This window comes from Rhinocladiella mackenziei, assembly GCF_000835555.1.
Source record: "Rhinocladiella mackenziei CBS 650.93 unplaced genomic scaffold supercont1.7, whole genome shotgun sequence".
Classification (NCBI taxonomy): Eukaryota; Fungi; Ascomycota; class Eurotiomycetes; order Chaetothyriales; family Herpotrichiellaceae; genus Rhinocladiella; species Rhinocladiella mackenziei.
The window spans coordinates 1,765,929-1,782,838 of NW_013550598.1; the positions used below are offsets into that span (position 1 = coordinate 1,765,929).

Genomic DNA, 16,910 nt, shown 5'->3' on the forward strand with positions numbered 1-16,910 from the left:
CCTACTGCCACTCTTGAAATTGTCCCTGACATTCCTAGTGCCCGCGTCGAGGCAAGGAGGTGATTGCAGGATGGCTGCTTGAGATATTGGGAAGGGATACATAAGTACTCCGTATTCTGTTCTCCATGGTCGTATAAAGGTGCCGTATTTCGATCGACATTGGTTTCTCGCATCTCGAGCCCTGAACCAATCTGGGTAGCCACAGAGGCAGAAGTCAATCTCAGCAACCGCGTGCAGCCCCACCCAGGCTGTGGCTCTTCGGAAACTCAAACGTGACAAGCGTTGTGGCTTGTATTCGGTCGGTTCATTGTGACCGATTGTGCTGAACGAAGGACAACGGATTTCGAACAAGGGCGCGTTCCAGGAGATCATCATCAGATATGGCTCCAGTGCTCCTCGACTGCAGGTACAGGGCAGAGGGGAAAAATCTCGCGCAGTGGATAACCAGAACAAAGACTGGATGACTGGATAGAACTCACAACGGAGAGAAGCACCAGCCCTTGGCACCCTTTGCCAGAATCAGTCATTTGAGCGTCAGACTGGGAACCCTCCCCATTCGTGACGGGCATGTCCTGTTGATCAGTGGCTTGCTGATTTGTCTCATTGGTGTTTGGGAAATCCGAACTTGCCCACTCCCCAGGTAAAATCACGGTCCCTGGAAAGGTTTACATACCGTACAGAGAAAGGCATCGTAATCTACCTAACCTCGCCTGGATATTAGCCTCTATCTTAACCCGCTTTAACTCCCAGCCAATCCACTAACTCTATGAACCCGGCCTTTCCGAGTTAGTCGCTCCGGCAGCTAAAAGTTGGCTTTCAACTCAGGACACGACACGTCGCGCTCCTGGGCATCTGCCCTCTTCTCTCTGGCTCTTCTGCCTCACCTCAGGCACAATTTCAGGTTCAGGTTCGCGCCCATCACATTTCCTGTTTCTCTTTGGGTTTGAGAGAAAACAAGAGGGCATCATTCCACACAGCCTGACCTTGCTCCTCATTCATCCTTTCAGCGCCCAACTTTTTTCGGTCTGCTGTGCTGTCCAACACAACGCAGCACACCACATCCTCTCCTTTATTATTCGCTTCCCTTCTTCACATTCGCTTTCTTCCCGGTTGATTGCCGACGTTTTCTCAAATTGATTTTGCCAAGAAGCTTCGTTTCCCACTCTCCCATTCGTCCCCGACTGATCAACCCCTGAAACTGCATCCTGCATACGCAACTTTTGCCAGACTGCCAGCAGCATCCATCCTGGCCCCCGTATTCTGCACTGCCATCTCCGGGCCTCTCACTTTACCTTACTTCACCTCGCCAGTGTAACTCTTCGGAGGGGGGTGCTTTTTATTCCATCTTGCCGATCACACAACACATGTCGAACCGATGAAAAGGAGCCTCGAATCCAATCTTGTCTAAACTTCGACACTTCCATCGACCATGCCGTTCTTCTCAAAGGTTTTCAAGAGCAAGGATGTTGCTGTCAAGAAGACCGCTGCGCCTGTGGCAAACGGAGATACTCACAAGAAACCTCAATGGTCGGACGCCTGGCTGCGGACGAGAGTTGACTCCGAAGAGGTCGCCGAATTATTGCATCTGTGTACTTCAGAATTGAAATCAAGAGGTCCGTTCATTTTCGGAAGACACATAACCGGACCGCAAAGGTACTGACCCGGTCATAGCACTCGATGTTCCCTTTCTTCTGCTACCTTTCCGACCTTCTTCGGATCCCTCTGCCGCCAGGACTTTTGTGCGCAACTTCTTCTTACCATCTCAAGACCGAGAACCACTACGGGGTTCCCTTTTGGAGACAGAACTGAGAATGACGGAAGTCATGGTAGGGAAAAATCGATCGTTTCGAGTCTCTGACAATGCACTGACAAGTGGTATAGGTGCTAATCAGTGTAATGAAATGGTGTTGGGCTCGTTTGCCTGGCGGTGTTGTGACGTGGGAAGTCTACGAGGGATTCAGGGTCGGTGAAAAAGGTAATGACTTGGTCTAGCCGCTCGTGTGTGTCGGACATTAGCTAACAGGTGCAGATTCTGGGTATGCGCGCGATGCTTTTAGCACATTTGTCCCTCTCGGAGCGAACTCCTCTGCGAGAGTCCAGATTATTCAAGACTTTTTCGACCTGCTTGCTGCCGTCGCCGCGCACGGCAAAGTCAATGGGCTTGGAGGCCACAAAGTCTCCCGATATGCGGGCTGGTGGGCCTTTGAACATTATGACACCGGAAAAGGATTCGAATCTGGATATCAATCCTGGTCAACGTACAGAAACAATCCCATATTTGTTGAATGAGTGATGGGCTGACTCTAGTAGTGCTGCTGATGCAACCTCCCATCTGTTCTTTGCGTATCTACGATCTATGTCTCCTGGGACTGGCAAAACAAGCGGAATCCTGAACCTTCCCAGATCGCTTCAACAACTCCTAGATTCCACGAGTTACCCTCCAAAGCATCCCTTGTTGTCAAACGATACGACAAAAGTGGTCATGATTGTTGACGTAGTTTCTCCCACGCCCTATGCTCTATTGCGACGTGCAAAGCATTTCGAGTATCGGGATGACGATCGAGGCCTTCAACAATTTGCGAGTTACGATGATCCTGTCACTGCTCTCACCGACGAGTGTCGCCGTGTCCTGAAGGCCATCTCCTCGGCAAATCAATCGCACGTCTCGAATGCTAAAACCTCGACGAGCTTGACTGATCCCTCATGGTCAAGATTTGAGGATATTGGGTTTGGCAGTGCATTTGACGACGACGACGACGACGACGATGGACTTCTTGGTCGCAAACAGTTCAGCACGAGACCGATGGCTGCCTCGGCTCGTGGAGGTGGTTATCAGGATCTCGCCCGACCCACCACCCCATCGTGGGCTGATTTCCTCTCTTCTGGATTTGCCGACGAACACGGCAACAAAGCTCCTGCACCCATTCTTCTGCCACCCGATAAAATATTACCTCCAATCACTACCACCATGCCTCGGGGGCAAAGTTCTCAGTCCCATCGGCGAAATCTAGATGTGCAACCCAACCTAGATCCAGGCGAGCTGGCGAGCATCACTAGAGTGAATGTGGATGACTCTTTTTGGTGGGTGTGGATCAGCAGTCTGGCTCCGGAGGAGTCGACGTCCAGAAAAGCGGTGTTTGGTCGATGCGCGTTGATCGAGACCGTGTTACCCGATGGCCAATGGATGGTGATGGAAGAACAGGTGAAGGGTGCCGCACCGGAACCCGCCGCTGGCGCCTACATTGCGGAAAAGAAAAAATTCCTTGGATTTACGACCAAGCGTGGTCGTTTGACCCGAAGACGATCAGGCACCAAGAAGAGCCCCCTTTCCCCTGAACCACAAGTTGATGCCAACCACCGAGCCACGTTAGCTCCCGATCAACACGCAAAGATCCAACAGGCCGCGGCCGAACTCTCCAGAAGAAAGGAAGCCGAAGAGAATGCGATGGCCAATCGTCGCGGACGTATGCCCGAAAACGTGGCCCCTTCCAAGACCAACAGCATCTTCACACTTGGCCCTCTTATCAAAGACGAAGCTTCTCCAGCACTACAATGGGCCACTCAGTACGACAAGAAGGCCATCCGGGCTAAGTACCTGGGTGACTCCCTCGCGGGCAAGGGTTCGCGTGAGCTGTTAAACGTACCCTCCAGTGGCCTGGGCATCAGCAGATCTACCTCCACGCTTTCGGTCGTCAGCAAGAACAAGAATCTACCAGCACCACCTTCGGATACCACATCACGCCCTGTCCCCATGGAGAGAAGCCAATCGGCCGAACCCACAGCAGCTCCAGCACCAGTCGTGGTTGAGCCAGCTCCCATGCCAGCCGAGCCAGAAGCGCCAGCGGAAGCTCAAGCCCCACCGGAAGCGGCGGCCGAAGGAACCCGCCCCCCGGTAACGCCAGAGGCAGCTGAGAATCGAGCCGCGAAGCATCAACCGGCTAAATTACGCAAATCTACCGACGGGGCACGTCGGTCTCCTGAGCAGAAGAAGTCCAGGGGTAAGACCCCGACTGGACCTCCTCCGGTCCAACAAAAGAGCGGTATTCGTCGGCTATTCGGAACTAAGCAATCTAAGCCACGAGAATCGAAAGGTGCAGAACCTCCGGACACACCAGCCGCCGAAGATCCTGCAGTGGCCGCGGCAAGGCGGGCGTTGGAAGGGAAGCCTGCGATGCCAGGAGATGGTCCCACTTCACCACCATTGAGCCCTGGCCACTTCAACCGTCTAGCGACTGTAAAGGCTTCTTCTAAAGCGGCAGCAGTAGTTCAAGAACCTGTCGAGGCGCCCGAGACACCGCGAATGGTGGCCCCGGTGGAAAGAGGGGTGACTCCCGAACCCCTGATGGAACCTGAACCCATTCATCATGAAGATACTGCACCACCAACGACACGTAGAGACGAAGAGTACGATCAACTCTCACGTGTGGATACCGATGAACGTGAACATGCCGATCGGGAGTTCTCCACCTTTGATCAGGGACCACTTCTTGATCAACCGGCGTTTGTCCCCGCACAGACGCCTCCCCGGAGTGAATTTTTGTCACCAGTCAAAGAAGTTCCCGGCGCGCCGGTCAGTGTGCATTCGGTGGACGAGGAAGAAAGTAACGCCTTGACACAGCAAGGAAGTCCAACTGATCGATGGGCCCAAATTCGGAAGAACGCAGCAGAGAGGGCAGCTCGACAATCGGAGGAGCAAACAAGCAGGAGTCGGACCGAGACTCGAACAGATGATGGTGATACCAGTGGAGAAGAGAGTGAGTTCAGACAAGATGTCCATTCTACACATGGGGTAGCTGACGCATGGCCAGCAATTGAATCACGAGTGGCACGAATCAAGGCGCGTGTGGCCGAACTGACTGGCAACATTGACGCCACAAGACGATAGATTCGTCCCCATTCCGAGTACAACCCTTGGCGGGCGATACATCATCTTGGGCCCATCATGCGCGCACATAGAAGGAGCAGCACGTCGATGAACATCTTTTTGGTTTCTATTTCATTTCTGTGGCCGGGCTTGTGCAGGGAGGATGGCAAGGCGTTTCGTCTACGGGCTTGGAGTTTGAACTCATGTATCCGAGATACCACCACCGTTGCGCTTTACCCCATGAGTTTCTTTTTATTCCCCGTCTTTCTGAGTGAGCGTTCTCGCAACATGATTCTGTCAGGCTGCGGGACAGCACTCTAGGACATCTTTTACGTTCTTCCCCCTCCTCATTCTCCCGTTGACTTGGTTGCGGACATGGAGCAGAGTTTTAATATGTGTGTGGTGTATGTTGAGATACATAGACTGAGAAGAAGTGGGGCAGCTCTTCACTGAGCATAGGAGTGGGCCGAAGAGAGGCGAGAGCCAAGACCGGGGATCGAGGTCGCGGTCGAAAGCGTGGTGGATTGTTGTTCGGAGGGGAGTAATGAGTTGGTGGAAGTGCAGCGAAGTACATAGATGGCACGGCACAGCACTCTAAGTGCTGTGTCGCAAGGAGAAATTCCAGCATTCGAACGCCCGGTTTCAATGTGAGCTCGAGCAAACTGATCTTTGATGAACGCGCCTCGACCGGACCTAATGCGAGGCAACCAAATAGAGACATCACCAAAGGGACTTCCCAAGGATTTTGCATTGTCGTCAACCGATTAGTGGCCTACCGCAATCCAAGTTGTGCACGATCACTGCCCAAACTTCTATATGACATCTTAGCAGGCCACTTGACCTTGTGAGCGGGTTGCTATCCCGTCCTCATCACTGTAGGGAAGACGACAAGGGCAGACGCGAAGCAGCACGGTCAATGTCACCGTATGTATTCCCCAGTCCTATCCCATCAACTAGACTTGATCTTGGTAGCATCACAGCTTATGGAAGTGGGTATCCTCCATTCAAGTTTTCCATTGGAACCACTGCAGTAAACGCCCGTTAATATTTCGCAGGCTGGGAATTCCTCCAGATTGTCCTAGAACCTAGTCACAAGTCTGAGGAATATTTGGTACATCGGAGGCTTGTAACTACATGAGAGTTCGCTGGACTACATGCCGGACCGCAATATGCAGACGGAAACCTTTTTGGTGAGAGCTACTAGGGTCGCTAAGCCAAACGTCGTAATAAGTGTGCACTTCATATTGAGAGGTCGATTCAATCAAGAGTTATACCGAGGACGATTGTTGGCAACAATGGATAGCGTTAACACGTGATCTTTATATATACAGGAGCTCTACAGTTGGCTTCTACCCTTTTTGGCTAATATCCCAGACCCATTCATCCCTCCCCTCAACATCGTTCCATTGGCGGCGGCGGCGGCCTGCTCACGGACCCGGGTGTTGGTCTTTGCCCCCATTGGTTGAGTTCTCAATACGCCACTGTCGGTTAAAGGCAATGCAGCCCTTTGACTACGTAAGAAGAGCTGCTCGTTTTCATGAGTTTGAGGCACAGCCTCTGAGAAGGTAGGCCTCAACGGCACGTAGACAAGCCGATGAGGGGGGGGGGGCGAAAGCGCATGATGAGTTGGGGGTGAAAATGCTTTTATGGGTAAGAAATATTCGTAAGATAGGATCATGCTTGAAGTCCCTCCGGAAGGATTCAATCAGGCTTACTTACATATGGTTCCTTTTCTATTCAGATGCCATAGTCTGTCGTCTTTTGGCTCTGCTGATGGCCGACAAGTGGAAGCGACCCTGGGGGGACGAAGGATCTGTCTTACTCGGAGAGTCTCGTATACTGCAGAACACACAGCAGACAACGCAGCAAGATATCATGCAATTGAATGCGTGATGCTAAAAATAGAGAAGAGCTTTTTGACAACAAGCTAAGCGAGCCAATCATTCAACCAGGTTCCGAGAGCCGCAAGGCACCTCTGCCTCTCACAAAGTCTCTCACTGCCCGGCCAAAATCCTGAAACACTGGCGCCGTTCGAAACTGGGATGCAAGCCGAGCTATGGTTATTCTGAGTTGCCAGGACGCTCACTCAGTGATTTCGAACCATTCTTTCTTCCCAGCTCCCATAGGCAAAAACTCATTCAGGACGGTGCAAGGAAAATATCCAATTGCATCATAACGGCATGGGAAATGCAATATGTACTTTCTTCTACTCCACTGAATTTACCATCTATGCACATAGATTGGCAAGATTTCAAGGCTCCCAGTTTGCTTAGGCGTCGTCGCGACACAGGCGTCCACTCCCACACACCCCCCAAAACGCAATTCTCCGGGCTGGTATCCCGCCTAATGTTAACCCTAACGATAACCACTATATCCAGCTTCCAGGCGCCTTTCCTCACTTTGCGCTTCTCTTAGCGCGCCAACCGCTTCGTGCTTCGGTCCTGGTGCGGCTGGCCACTCTGCAAGCCTGCCCAGCGAACTTGCCCACTCGCCCACTCTTTTTTTCTCTCTTCTACTCGCAACCTCACTCTCTTCCGCCATCTCTTCCATTTTTCTATCTTTAGTACATCCACGTTCACGTCCAACCCACAAGCGACTGTACACTACAGAAAAACACGCCCATCCAGGCCTCCTCCAAACCAATCCTAGATAGCAAGCCTCAAAAGCAGCCACAGCCTACCACCACTATCCCATTGCTTGTTTGAACCGCCTTGACCCTTTTGTTCTCCAACTATATTCACCTTGCTGTTCCCCCCTCTTCCTGCGACAAAGGTCCAGGCCCGTCACCATCATCCGCCTTGGGTTGACACTGCGCGGCCACTACGAAGTCTCCCTTCAACTTTCTTTGACCGCCTGCCGCATCCGGGCCTCCTTCTCGGTCACCCTCTCAGTCTCTCCACACCTGTGACCTCGCTGCAGCCTATTGCTGAAACATCTTTCTCCGCGAGCTATCATCCGCCTCGGAAGCGCAGTTGGTATACGTCACGTGTGAAGGACTCGATCAACCATGGGCCGGAGGAAAATCGAAATCAGAGCCATAAAGGATGATCGCAATCGCTCAGTGTAAGTGGCGCGGCCCCGCGTATCCCACAAGCCGATTGTTGGCGGCGGCTGATTTTTTCGTGTTCAGAACATTTCTCAAGCGCAAAGGCGGCCTCTTCAAGAAGGCTTATGAACTCTCGGTCCTCTGCTCCGTCGATGTTGCTGTCATTATTTTCGGTCACAATAAAAAATTGTACGAGTTTTCATCGGGAGACATCAACGAAACATTACGGAGGTACCAATATGTGGGTCCTTTTTCGTTGGTTGCAATCACTGAGATGGATTTTGCTGACGATTGAGGTTAGTACGGACAACCTCATGAACATAAAGGACCGGCCGACTTCAAGAACAAGGGCGGCGGCGACGATGATGATGATGAAGACGAAGACGAAGAGCCGCCAGCTCACGCCAGAGAGGAATCTCTGCCACCTCAACATGCTCTTCCACACATGCAACACCATCATAATTCCTTTGCCCATATCCAACAACCGATGGCCTCGGTCTCCCCACCCATGCCAAATGGCATGTTCCAGCCTCGACATTCCACTCCTCAACCACCTCATATGATATCAAGACCTCCTTCCCAAAACATGATCCGACGCACGAGTTCCAACCTGGTCCCAATGCAACATCCTCATCCAACTCCTCCTCCACCTCAGAATGGCTTTGCTTATGTACCGAATCCACCCATCTACAATCCCCAGGCGCCTCCCGCTGTCCCTCCTCAGCCTTCGCCTCAACCTCAATATCAACAATTTCCTCAACCACAACAGCAACAGCCCCCCCAGCCGCCACCACCGCCTCCTCCACAGTCACATCAACAAATGCAACAAGCGCATCAACAGTACCTACAGGAACAGAGACGACATTCGCAACCTCCACCGGCGTCACAGCCTAGTCTACAACCTCCCCCTCAACCCCAACCCCGCGCCTCACCTCAACCGGAACAACAAAATCTTCGCCCACCTGAGCAGGCTACCCCCTCTCAGCCTAAACATTTATCCTCCAAATCGAGAAGTATATTTACTCCGATAGACGAGGGAGGCTCTGTTCTAGCACAACACTTCTTTGGTGCCCCGGATCCTCCCAAACCGAAGAAAGAGGAGGATTCATCAGATACCAGACCTCCAGCGCCGCCGCGAAGTATCACGGCACCGATCATTACTCGTCCTACTTCGCAACCCGCGAGAACACAGACAACCGTCCCCGAGTTTGCTCCACCGCAAAGAACGAACACGTCTGGATCAAGATCAGGTGCTCGTCCAAAATTGAACCTGCAGATTCCCTCGGAAGCAGAAGACAACGATTCGCCCAACGGCGGATCTCCATTGCAATCAGCCGGGCCATCAGCCAATCCAACCCGGAGTGGCGATCATATTGTTCTACCACCACCTTCACCTAGTGCTTCGGCAGTCATGTCAGCAGGAGCGACCGGACCACCCAATCCTTTTGCTCGGCCGCCTCCTCCAACCTCGAATCAGAACCGTGATGCCTACAATGACAATCGAAATAATATCGAGACTCCGATCTCCGCGTTGCCAAGTCGGTATATGAATAACGATCTTTTGCCGAGTCCGAGTAACTTCTTTAGCGAATGGTACGATTCGGGAAGAAATGGAGGTTTAAATTCTGCGATGTTACCGAGCCCGTTGGTATTTCCAACTCCTGCAGATGCAAGAGGACTAGGTTTTGGAAGTAGAGACGCAGCCAACGAAGCTAATGGAGAGAAAAGGAAAGGAAGTATTGATCTTCCGGAGAAGGAAGGGGATGTGAAAAAGGTCAAGACGTGAACCCCCCCTCCCCAACAAAAAAAAAGGAAACGAAGCGGTGGAAATATGGAAGCTTGGATCCACATTGGCCCCGACAATGGCTATTTGTTAAACAACTTTCAACATCACGACCCGTTACGAACCTTGAATGTGGCTGGATTTTATTTGTTGATTGGGGGTTCGAGATCCTGAATGCATAGCGTATTGGGGGACGGTGTCTGGTGTTTCGGAGCAGGAATTTTAATGACGGATACTCCGTACTAACGGACATGAACGCCCGAATGCGCAAACGGATTTTCCAACGACGGTGATTGCAAGTTGGGTGTCACTGGGGGGAGTTGGAAGGAGACCTTTTGCGGGAGCAGAACAGAACAGATTTGTGGATATCAAAATATACTAATGTGGACTTCAATGAGATGCCATCAACTCACAAACGCCTATGGAGGTCTTTTGATTGTCGCTTCTTTGGTACCTACCAGGGCCTCCGATAGATGGTTAACTTACCAGTAAAGGTGTGCCCGTGTACTAACATGCGCCTTGGAAGGTCCCCGAGCGTTTGAACTACAGCAGAGCATAAGCCTACTCAGGAGAAGCTTCGGCCTGATCAAAGCCCAATCTCGTCTTGAATGAGAACGAGACTGTGTCGATGTCCTTATTTCGCTTGAGTGCTGCAGAGGCCTCCATTTGTGATTTCTCCGGAAAAGAGAAAAGATTCGACCAATCTGTGCGTCCACATCTGCGTATGGAATTAACGATCAGTCAGGCAATTGCTCGTGTCACATATCCTCTGACTTATCTCCACTGGAGTGATTTGAGGATACAAACTTTTTTTTGAGTCACAGCTTCTTTTTTGGAGTCTGGTAATGCTTTTTATCCCTCGAAAAACCTAATAAATTCATTGACAATCTCAGGAGGCCTAGATGATACCCTGCCAGAACGGCAAAATCTTCGCGAGTGAGGAATTTAGGATAGCAAATCCGTCCATGAGCCTAGAGAGAGCCAGAAGAGCACCACAGGGAGCAAGTCCCACTCCTAAATAGGGAAATTTTTGTTCCGCGTTTTGTTTTTCCGCGCGTAGAGTTGCGCCTCCAATCCCAAAAGACACGTTCGAAATCCTCTAGTCTCTGAACGAAATAAGCAGTGCAGAATGAAATGTTTTGCAGCGTATATCCTCTTCCCTAGACACCATTTCATCCGATGACCCTGGTCATGCATACATCTTGGACCGTACCGGGCGCTTAGACAATGTGCGAACCATGACTACCCCCGAAACAGTGTGAGAGGGGACAATATAAACGCCCTTCCAATTTATAGGGTCTTCTTGGTACATCCTAGTTAGAAGTAGCCATGATACAAAGCTAGATCAGCCCTATCCTCACTTGACTAAATTCAACCGCCCTGGAGCCGGTATCATTGAGTGCAGCTTTTACCTTTCCATACCGGGGCGGACAGAGCACCTGGATCATAATGCAAGGGGGATTCTCAGTGCCCGGGACTCCGACCATCCGTTTTTGGTGGCCGGGATCCCGATTCACCAATCACAACATTTCACGTCACGCCATGACATGAGAGCACGTGAAGTCCCTTTTCCATTCCGATATTGCGGACCCTCAGAAACATTGTAAAGTCCTGGCTGATCCTAGAGGAATTCGTCGATGCACCTTCTGCCAGGCTCCTGGGCCGCCACGACATAGTGGGGAGCACTCCATCTGTATGTAGAGGTACGAATGACAAGCCAAATCCTCGACAATGTGGCAAACGCCTGGAGCCTCCTGGAGAAAACTTAGCAATATCTTAGGAGACGACCCCAGCAAATTTATCAGCACGAACTGGCAGGTATCATCCTGCAGCATATCTCGTTTATTTGGGGTATCTGAAATCCTGGGTCTGACTGAGGGAAAGAGAGCCGTAGAGGGCGCAACAGAGGAGAACCATTATACGCAAGCGGCTAGAAGTCTAGACTGACCGAGATTGTCGATGCACTCCTATGGATACAGACAGCGGGGACGCAAAAGGACCTATTTGCGAGAATCAAACAAGCAGGGCGTTGCATTTCCGGGCAAGGTGTGCCACGAGCGCAGATTGAGAGTGGAAATCTGGAACGCAGCAGTGCTGCAAACGAGATGGGTCAAAATGTGTTCAATATATAAATGTTTCGCCCCCGAGGAGAGCGCTAGAGTGAATAGAAGCGCAGTAATTCCGGGGTCTGGGGTTCCCCCTATATGGTTCTGCAACACTGCGGGGACTCTTCCGCTACCCACTACAACTTTAGCAGCCGCAAGGAGCTGTCAATCCTTTTCTTCCTTCCCCCCGCCTTGATATGAATACAGGATTCACTCTCTCATCACGAGATTCTGGCGACCTGTCCGTAATGGATGCCGGTCGCTATCAAAAAGAGCCCAATGCATCACGGGACCTTTTCTCCTGCCTCACCTGCTCACAGGGATTTCGCACAGTGTAAGGAAGTCTCACCCATCACCCCCTTCAATCTAATACCGATCCCCTGGTAGGTCGGCGCTCGAAAGACATGCTTCCAAACACCCACTTTGCAATGGCAGACGGGCACGCGCTCGCCATGCACGCTCTGGACCCCGAGCGTCGCAAGCGTGTCACGCCTGCGCATCAGCCAAGGCCAAGTGCGACAATAGACCGCAGTGTGAACGTTGTATTCGAAAGGCAATACCCTGCATTCGCAATCATCCAATCTCAGGAGATGACCACGACTCAGAACTTGGACTGCAAGACAGCAGAACAGACCCCTCCTGGCATCAGCCTGCTCCGCTTTCAGGGACCCGGAATCAGCCCGAATCAGCGTCTTCAGCACTGAAAGATTTGCCCGCCTTGAATCCAGAAGGACTTGACGCGTCTCTTCCCATCCTTCCTGGTTAGCTCAGTCTTTTGCTTTTTCGACCGGATTTTTTACTAAGACTTCTGTAGCCATGCTTGAGAACCAGAATTCATATGCGGTTTATAACGCCTCATGCGTCAATCTGTTCAATGGAGTCACTGAACCCAGCAAATCGCGCACCGACTGGGATTTCTCGTCGACATACGACTTGTTCAACCTAGGCAACGATATTTTCACGACGACTGACACCGAGAATACATTTCTGACATCTTTGCCTACGCTGCCCTCAGGTGAGGCGGAAAGCATCCCATCCCCCGCGAACAGCCTAGTGTCCAGGATGAATCGGTCGACATCGGATGCGGTCTACGAAGCTTTCCAGCAGTCAGCAGGTCGCTGGAGTCCCGAGAAACGTCACTACCGGGCGGCAGAAGAATCACACCTATCCCTCGGTCGAGGGGCCCCAACAACTATCGACTGCTTAGGGAAATGGGATCCCCAGATATTCTCTCAGAATCTGTTGCCCAGCACCCGCGACCAGATTCTCGCTGCTATAGTTAGATCGTGCGATCAGGACAATATGGCCGCGGCCGCGTCGGCTTTCCCATCGGCCGAGGTCTTGGACAGACTCTTGAAGGCATTTCATACACAACATGCCTCTTTGGCCGACTCGTGGATCCATATTCCCACCTTTCAAGTGACGGAAGCCCGACTGGAACTGCTCATTGCTTGTATCTCCGCCGCAGCTGCTGTGTCCCCTAGCCGGCCAGTGCAGAAGTTTGGACTGGCCATGCAAGAATTCTTGGTGTTCCAGCTCTGGTCAATGGTGGGCAACGAGAGGCTTGTGGATTAGCACCGCTGACGACTATAGTCCGAGAAATCAAACGCCCTTATACGCGACCTCCAATTCCTTCAAGCTTTCGCTCTCCATCTCCACGTCGGGTTATGGAGCGGCATCAGGAGAAAGATGGAAATGGCTGGGAGCTTCGTGGGCATTATCACCAACGTATGTTTGGGGTTCCCAATCTTGACCGTATCAATCTGACGATAGCCCATGTAAGTCTTTGCGTGGAAGCGGTCGCTATCGCCACGCTGCTTACACGCAGGTAGCTCCACGTCCTGAAGATGATGGTGATATCTTAGAAGCCAAATGGAAGCAATGGATCCATGAGGAAAGCTTCAAAAGGTGAGGACGTGAAAACCACCACCCAACGTTAACTCCTTCCTGAGATCGTAACTGACGACCAATATGGCCAATTATTCCAGGCTGGTTTACCACATGTATATGCACTGTTCTCAAGAGGCACTCATGACATCGGGAACATCATGTATGTCTTACGCGGAGCTTACCATCCCATGGCCCCAATCCCAACGATTGTGGTTTGCTCGATCGGCGCAAGAGTGGAAGGCTCTGCACTTGGAACTACGACATACCAGCCCGGAAAAGTCACCGTGCCTGATCGACTTACTTGCCGATCCTACCAAGACGAAAATGATAGCAGACTTCCATGACCAAAGCCTCATTCGGTTGTGTCTTATTTATGCCGTTTCGTCAATGGTTCGAAGATATAGGCAGGACAAAAGTGTCTTCACATCCAACGGTCTCAGCACCACGCGAGTCGACATTCTTTCGGATGAAGTACAACATCAGGTTATCTTGCATATCCTCAACGATATACGAGCGAGCAACGATGATTACTTGTCATTGCCAGTCGAAGAATTGATAATACACCTTCTGTCAATGCATGTTTTCGCGCCGTTTGACCAGATGGAGCTGGTGGCTGGAAAGGAAGGTCGGGCAGAAGTCCAGAGAGTGTATCCGTGCCTTCAACGGTGGATCCGTACTCGACATGCAAGGCAAGCCGTCTGGCATGCGAGCCAGGTGTTACGATCACTGCGAGAGCTTCCACACGGTCAACTATCCAACTTCTATGCCATCGCAGCCTACCATGCAGGCCTTTGCCTCTGGCTTTACGGAGTCCTGCTGCAAGAGATGGACACGAAGCATTCGGACGCCTTCCTGTGTTCTCCGAACGACGTCATTCTCGACGGGGATGAGAGCATTCAATCCCAGAGATGGATCAATCACAACCGAGGAAGACCCGTGATTTCGACAGGAAGGCCAGACGACCGTGATGGTGCTTATGACCGGTTTACAGTGCCCATTCACTCTCCTCAGGCACTTGTTCAAATATTGCTGAGGAGCGCCATGTCGCGGTTCATGGGAATGAATTCCCCTTTGGTTGACAACATCTGTCACTTGATGCAGGCGCTAGGTAATATCTATGAGACCCCAGACGATGGGTAAAAGCCCGTCCACGAAAATGGTGAGCAAATCATGTGTCCGGTGCTTCTGTTATTCGAACGTCTAGAAAAACTGACAATTCGAAGCTCGACGCAGACCTCCACAAACTCTTCGCGGCGACTTGTTTTATGCCGACCCCGTTCTCGATGCTGTGACATTTATCTCGTTACATCGTGCTTCCAGCGAAACACGCACAATCATTCTCGACGATGTGCACCAAGTTCTTCTCACTCTCATTTCGCGGCCGTCCGCCCAGTGCGCGATCCTCCTAACGAACGGCGACCTCCAAGACGTGCGTCTCATACGACCGCCGAAAAAGTAGAAGGGAATAAAGCACAGCAGGTCGGCCCGGACAATTCCAACCACGGTCCCAAAGGCATCAATGTAACCAACCCGTTCGACCCATGGATTGGTGTAGAAACCCAGGAGGAATTCGAAGCCAATTCCCGAATCATTCATTAGAAATGTCGCACGGTGGGATTGGAGAAGACAGGGAGCAGGATTGATTCACCTTTGAAGGCGGCTTATGTGACCACTACGAGAGCCAGAGCACCCTTTCAATTCAAAAGCACTCAACAAAAACCAATGTATGTACACCTGCTGATTGTTTGACAGCCGCCTACCCAGCTTTTGTCGACCTAAACCAATTTTCTACGATAGAGGCATACAAAGCCAGATTTAAATTCTCTATTTTTCGTTCCTTTCAACCATCCAAAGGCTATGACGGCGTGCCACCGGCGTCCTTCCAAGTCTGTGGTCTCGAAGTCTTCGAGATGAGGAACTGATTTATGAGAAGGTGCTGCGTGAAGAAGATCATGTACCAGCTCGCCGCGCCACTTTTGGAAGTTCTTCCCGGAGGAGACTCGAAGATACATATCGAGCTACGCGTACGTATGTGCATAAAGCTTTGGTACACCCAAGGAACCCTGAATGGTGAAAATGCAATTTGTGTGTTCCCATATCATGCAAAATCTTGAGTCTGCGCCATAATCCAAGTGTGGGCTTTGAAGAGGCTTACTAGTATTGATCATCTCTCAGTCCCAACGGAAGCTCGATCGACGTTTAGATCCTGAATTCTGGCGCTGTCCTGCTCTGGCTCTCTTCCAACGCCTGTTCAAACGACTTGGACTTGCCAAACCATTCGAATTTTTCCTGATTGCATACTATCTTCTTCATCTTTCCATCTTCTAGGTCATACAATGCCCAGACTGTCATTCTTCCAAGGTCCCCTGGTTCCCATGCTCTTTTCGCAATGCCATTCGAAATGGGGTTGGCTGCTTGGAACAGAGTCTCCATAACGAAGAACAGGCGACGACCATTTGCCATGATTTCGATAGGTATTAGGTGCTCGTTGTAATAACTGAAAATCCGGGCATAGTGGTTGAAGATACCGTCTGACCCCTTGAGCACGGGTTCCTTTTCCTCCGCTGGAAGCAATAGTTCGACCTCGGGATGATAGAAAGAATGCTGCGTTTTGAAATCTCTGCTATTGAAAGCCTTGATATATTTCAGAAACTCCTCCGCGGTTAAGGAAGACATGTTGGGCGTCTTCTTGGTGCTGATTTTCTGGGGATTGAACTGGTAAATGCGTCCTAACGCAATCCTCATATAGCCGGTCCAGGATTGTCAAGGAGGTACACTAACTTCCATCCTGAGCTCGTCCCGCTCTTAATGCAGCAGAGGGCGGAATTCCGCACCGTTCGGAAAACCCGAATACCGAAGGCTCGAGGTTGAATCTCCAACCATCAGAGTTTGTTCCGGTCCCCATGGGTATACTCGGTCCGTCAGGGATGAAGACAGCAATGAGGGTGGCACACTTTGACAATATATATTTGGACCCACCTACAAACGGATACATGAGTCTTTCTCCGATCAGCGTACAAGGAGTCGGCAGGGATGCATGTATTCTGCCCACTGGATCAAATTGGGTGCTTCGCCCAACTGTTCAACGAAGAAGCCGGACAAGTAAAATCCATGGGGCAATCTTCCAACACCCGGAGAATGGTTGTTTTTCATCGCAAGAAAGACCTCGGCAACACTGAGGAATTCCAAGTCACGACATGGTTAGAGAAGAGGTTCAACGCT

At 51.2% G+C, this 16,910-nt stretch overlaps 5 protein-coding genes across 5 annotated transcripts; 4 read left to right on the plus strand and 1 right to left on the minus strand.

The window, feature by feature from the left end:
- Positions 1-1,429: 1,429 nt before the first annotated feature.
- Positions 1,430-4,885, plus strand: Z518_09437 (uncharacterized protein; the record flags this gene model as incomplete). The annotated part of the gene is made up of 6 exons (XM_013413393.1): positions 1,430-1,613; positions 1,672-1,826; positions 1,882-1,975; positions 2,024-2,258; positions 2,311-4,754; positions 4,809-4,885. The coding sequence occupies 6 exons, from the start codon at positions 1,430-1,432 to the stop codon at positions 4,883-4,885; spliced, it is 3,189 nt and encodes a 1,062-aa protein (XP_013268847.1).
- Positions 4,886-7,871: 2,986 nt separating this feature from the next.
- Z518_09438 (uncharacterized protein) lies at positions 7,872-9,696 on the plus strand (the record flags this gene model as incomplete). Its single annotated transcript, XM_013413394.1, has 3 exons — positions 7,872-7,927; positions 7,995-8,151; positions 8,212-9,696. The coding sequence occupies 3 exons, from the start codon at positions 7,872-7,874 to the stop codon at positions 9,694-9,696; spliced, it is 1,698 nt and encodes a 565-aa protein (XP_013268848.1).
- Positions 9,697-12,226: 2,530 nt separating this feature from the next.
- Positions 12,227-12,502, plus strand: Z518_09439 (uncharacterized protein; the record flags this gene model as incomplete). The annotated part of the gene is made up of 1 exon (XM_013413395.1): positions 12,227-12,502. The coding sequence occupies one exon, from the start codon at positions 12,227-12,229 to the stop codon at positions 12,500-12,502; it is 276 nt and encodes a 91-aa protein (XP_013268849.1).
- Positions 12,503-12,614: 112 nt separating this feature from the next.
- Z518_09440 (uncharacterized protein) lies at positions 12,615-15,147 on the plus strand (the record flags this gene model as incomplete). Its single annotated transcript, XM_013413396.1, has 5 exons — positions 12,615-13,346; positions 13,392-13,526; positions 13,582-13,706; positions 13,787-14,824; positions 14,922-15,147. The coding sequence occupies 5 exons, from the start codon at positions 12,615-12,617 to the stop codon at positions 15,145-15,147; spliced, it is 2,256 nt and encodes a 751-aa protein (XP_013268850.1).
- A 740-nt stretch (positions 15,148-15,887) lies between these two features.
- Z518_09441 (uncharacterized protein) lies at positions 15,888-16,364 on the minus strand (the record flags this gene model as incomplete). The annotated part of the gene is made up of 1 exon (XM_013413397.1): positions 15,888-16,364. One exon carries the CDS (start codon positions 16,362-16,364, stop codon positions 15,888-15,890), a length of 477 nt encoding a protein of 158 aa, XP_013268851.1.
- Between the last annotated feature and the right edge of the window lie 546 nt (positions 16,365-16,910).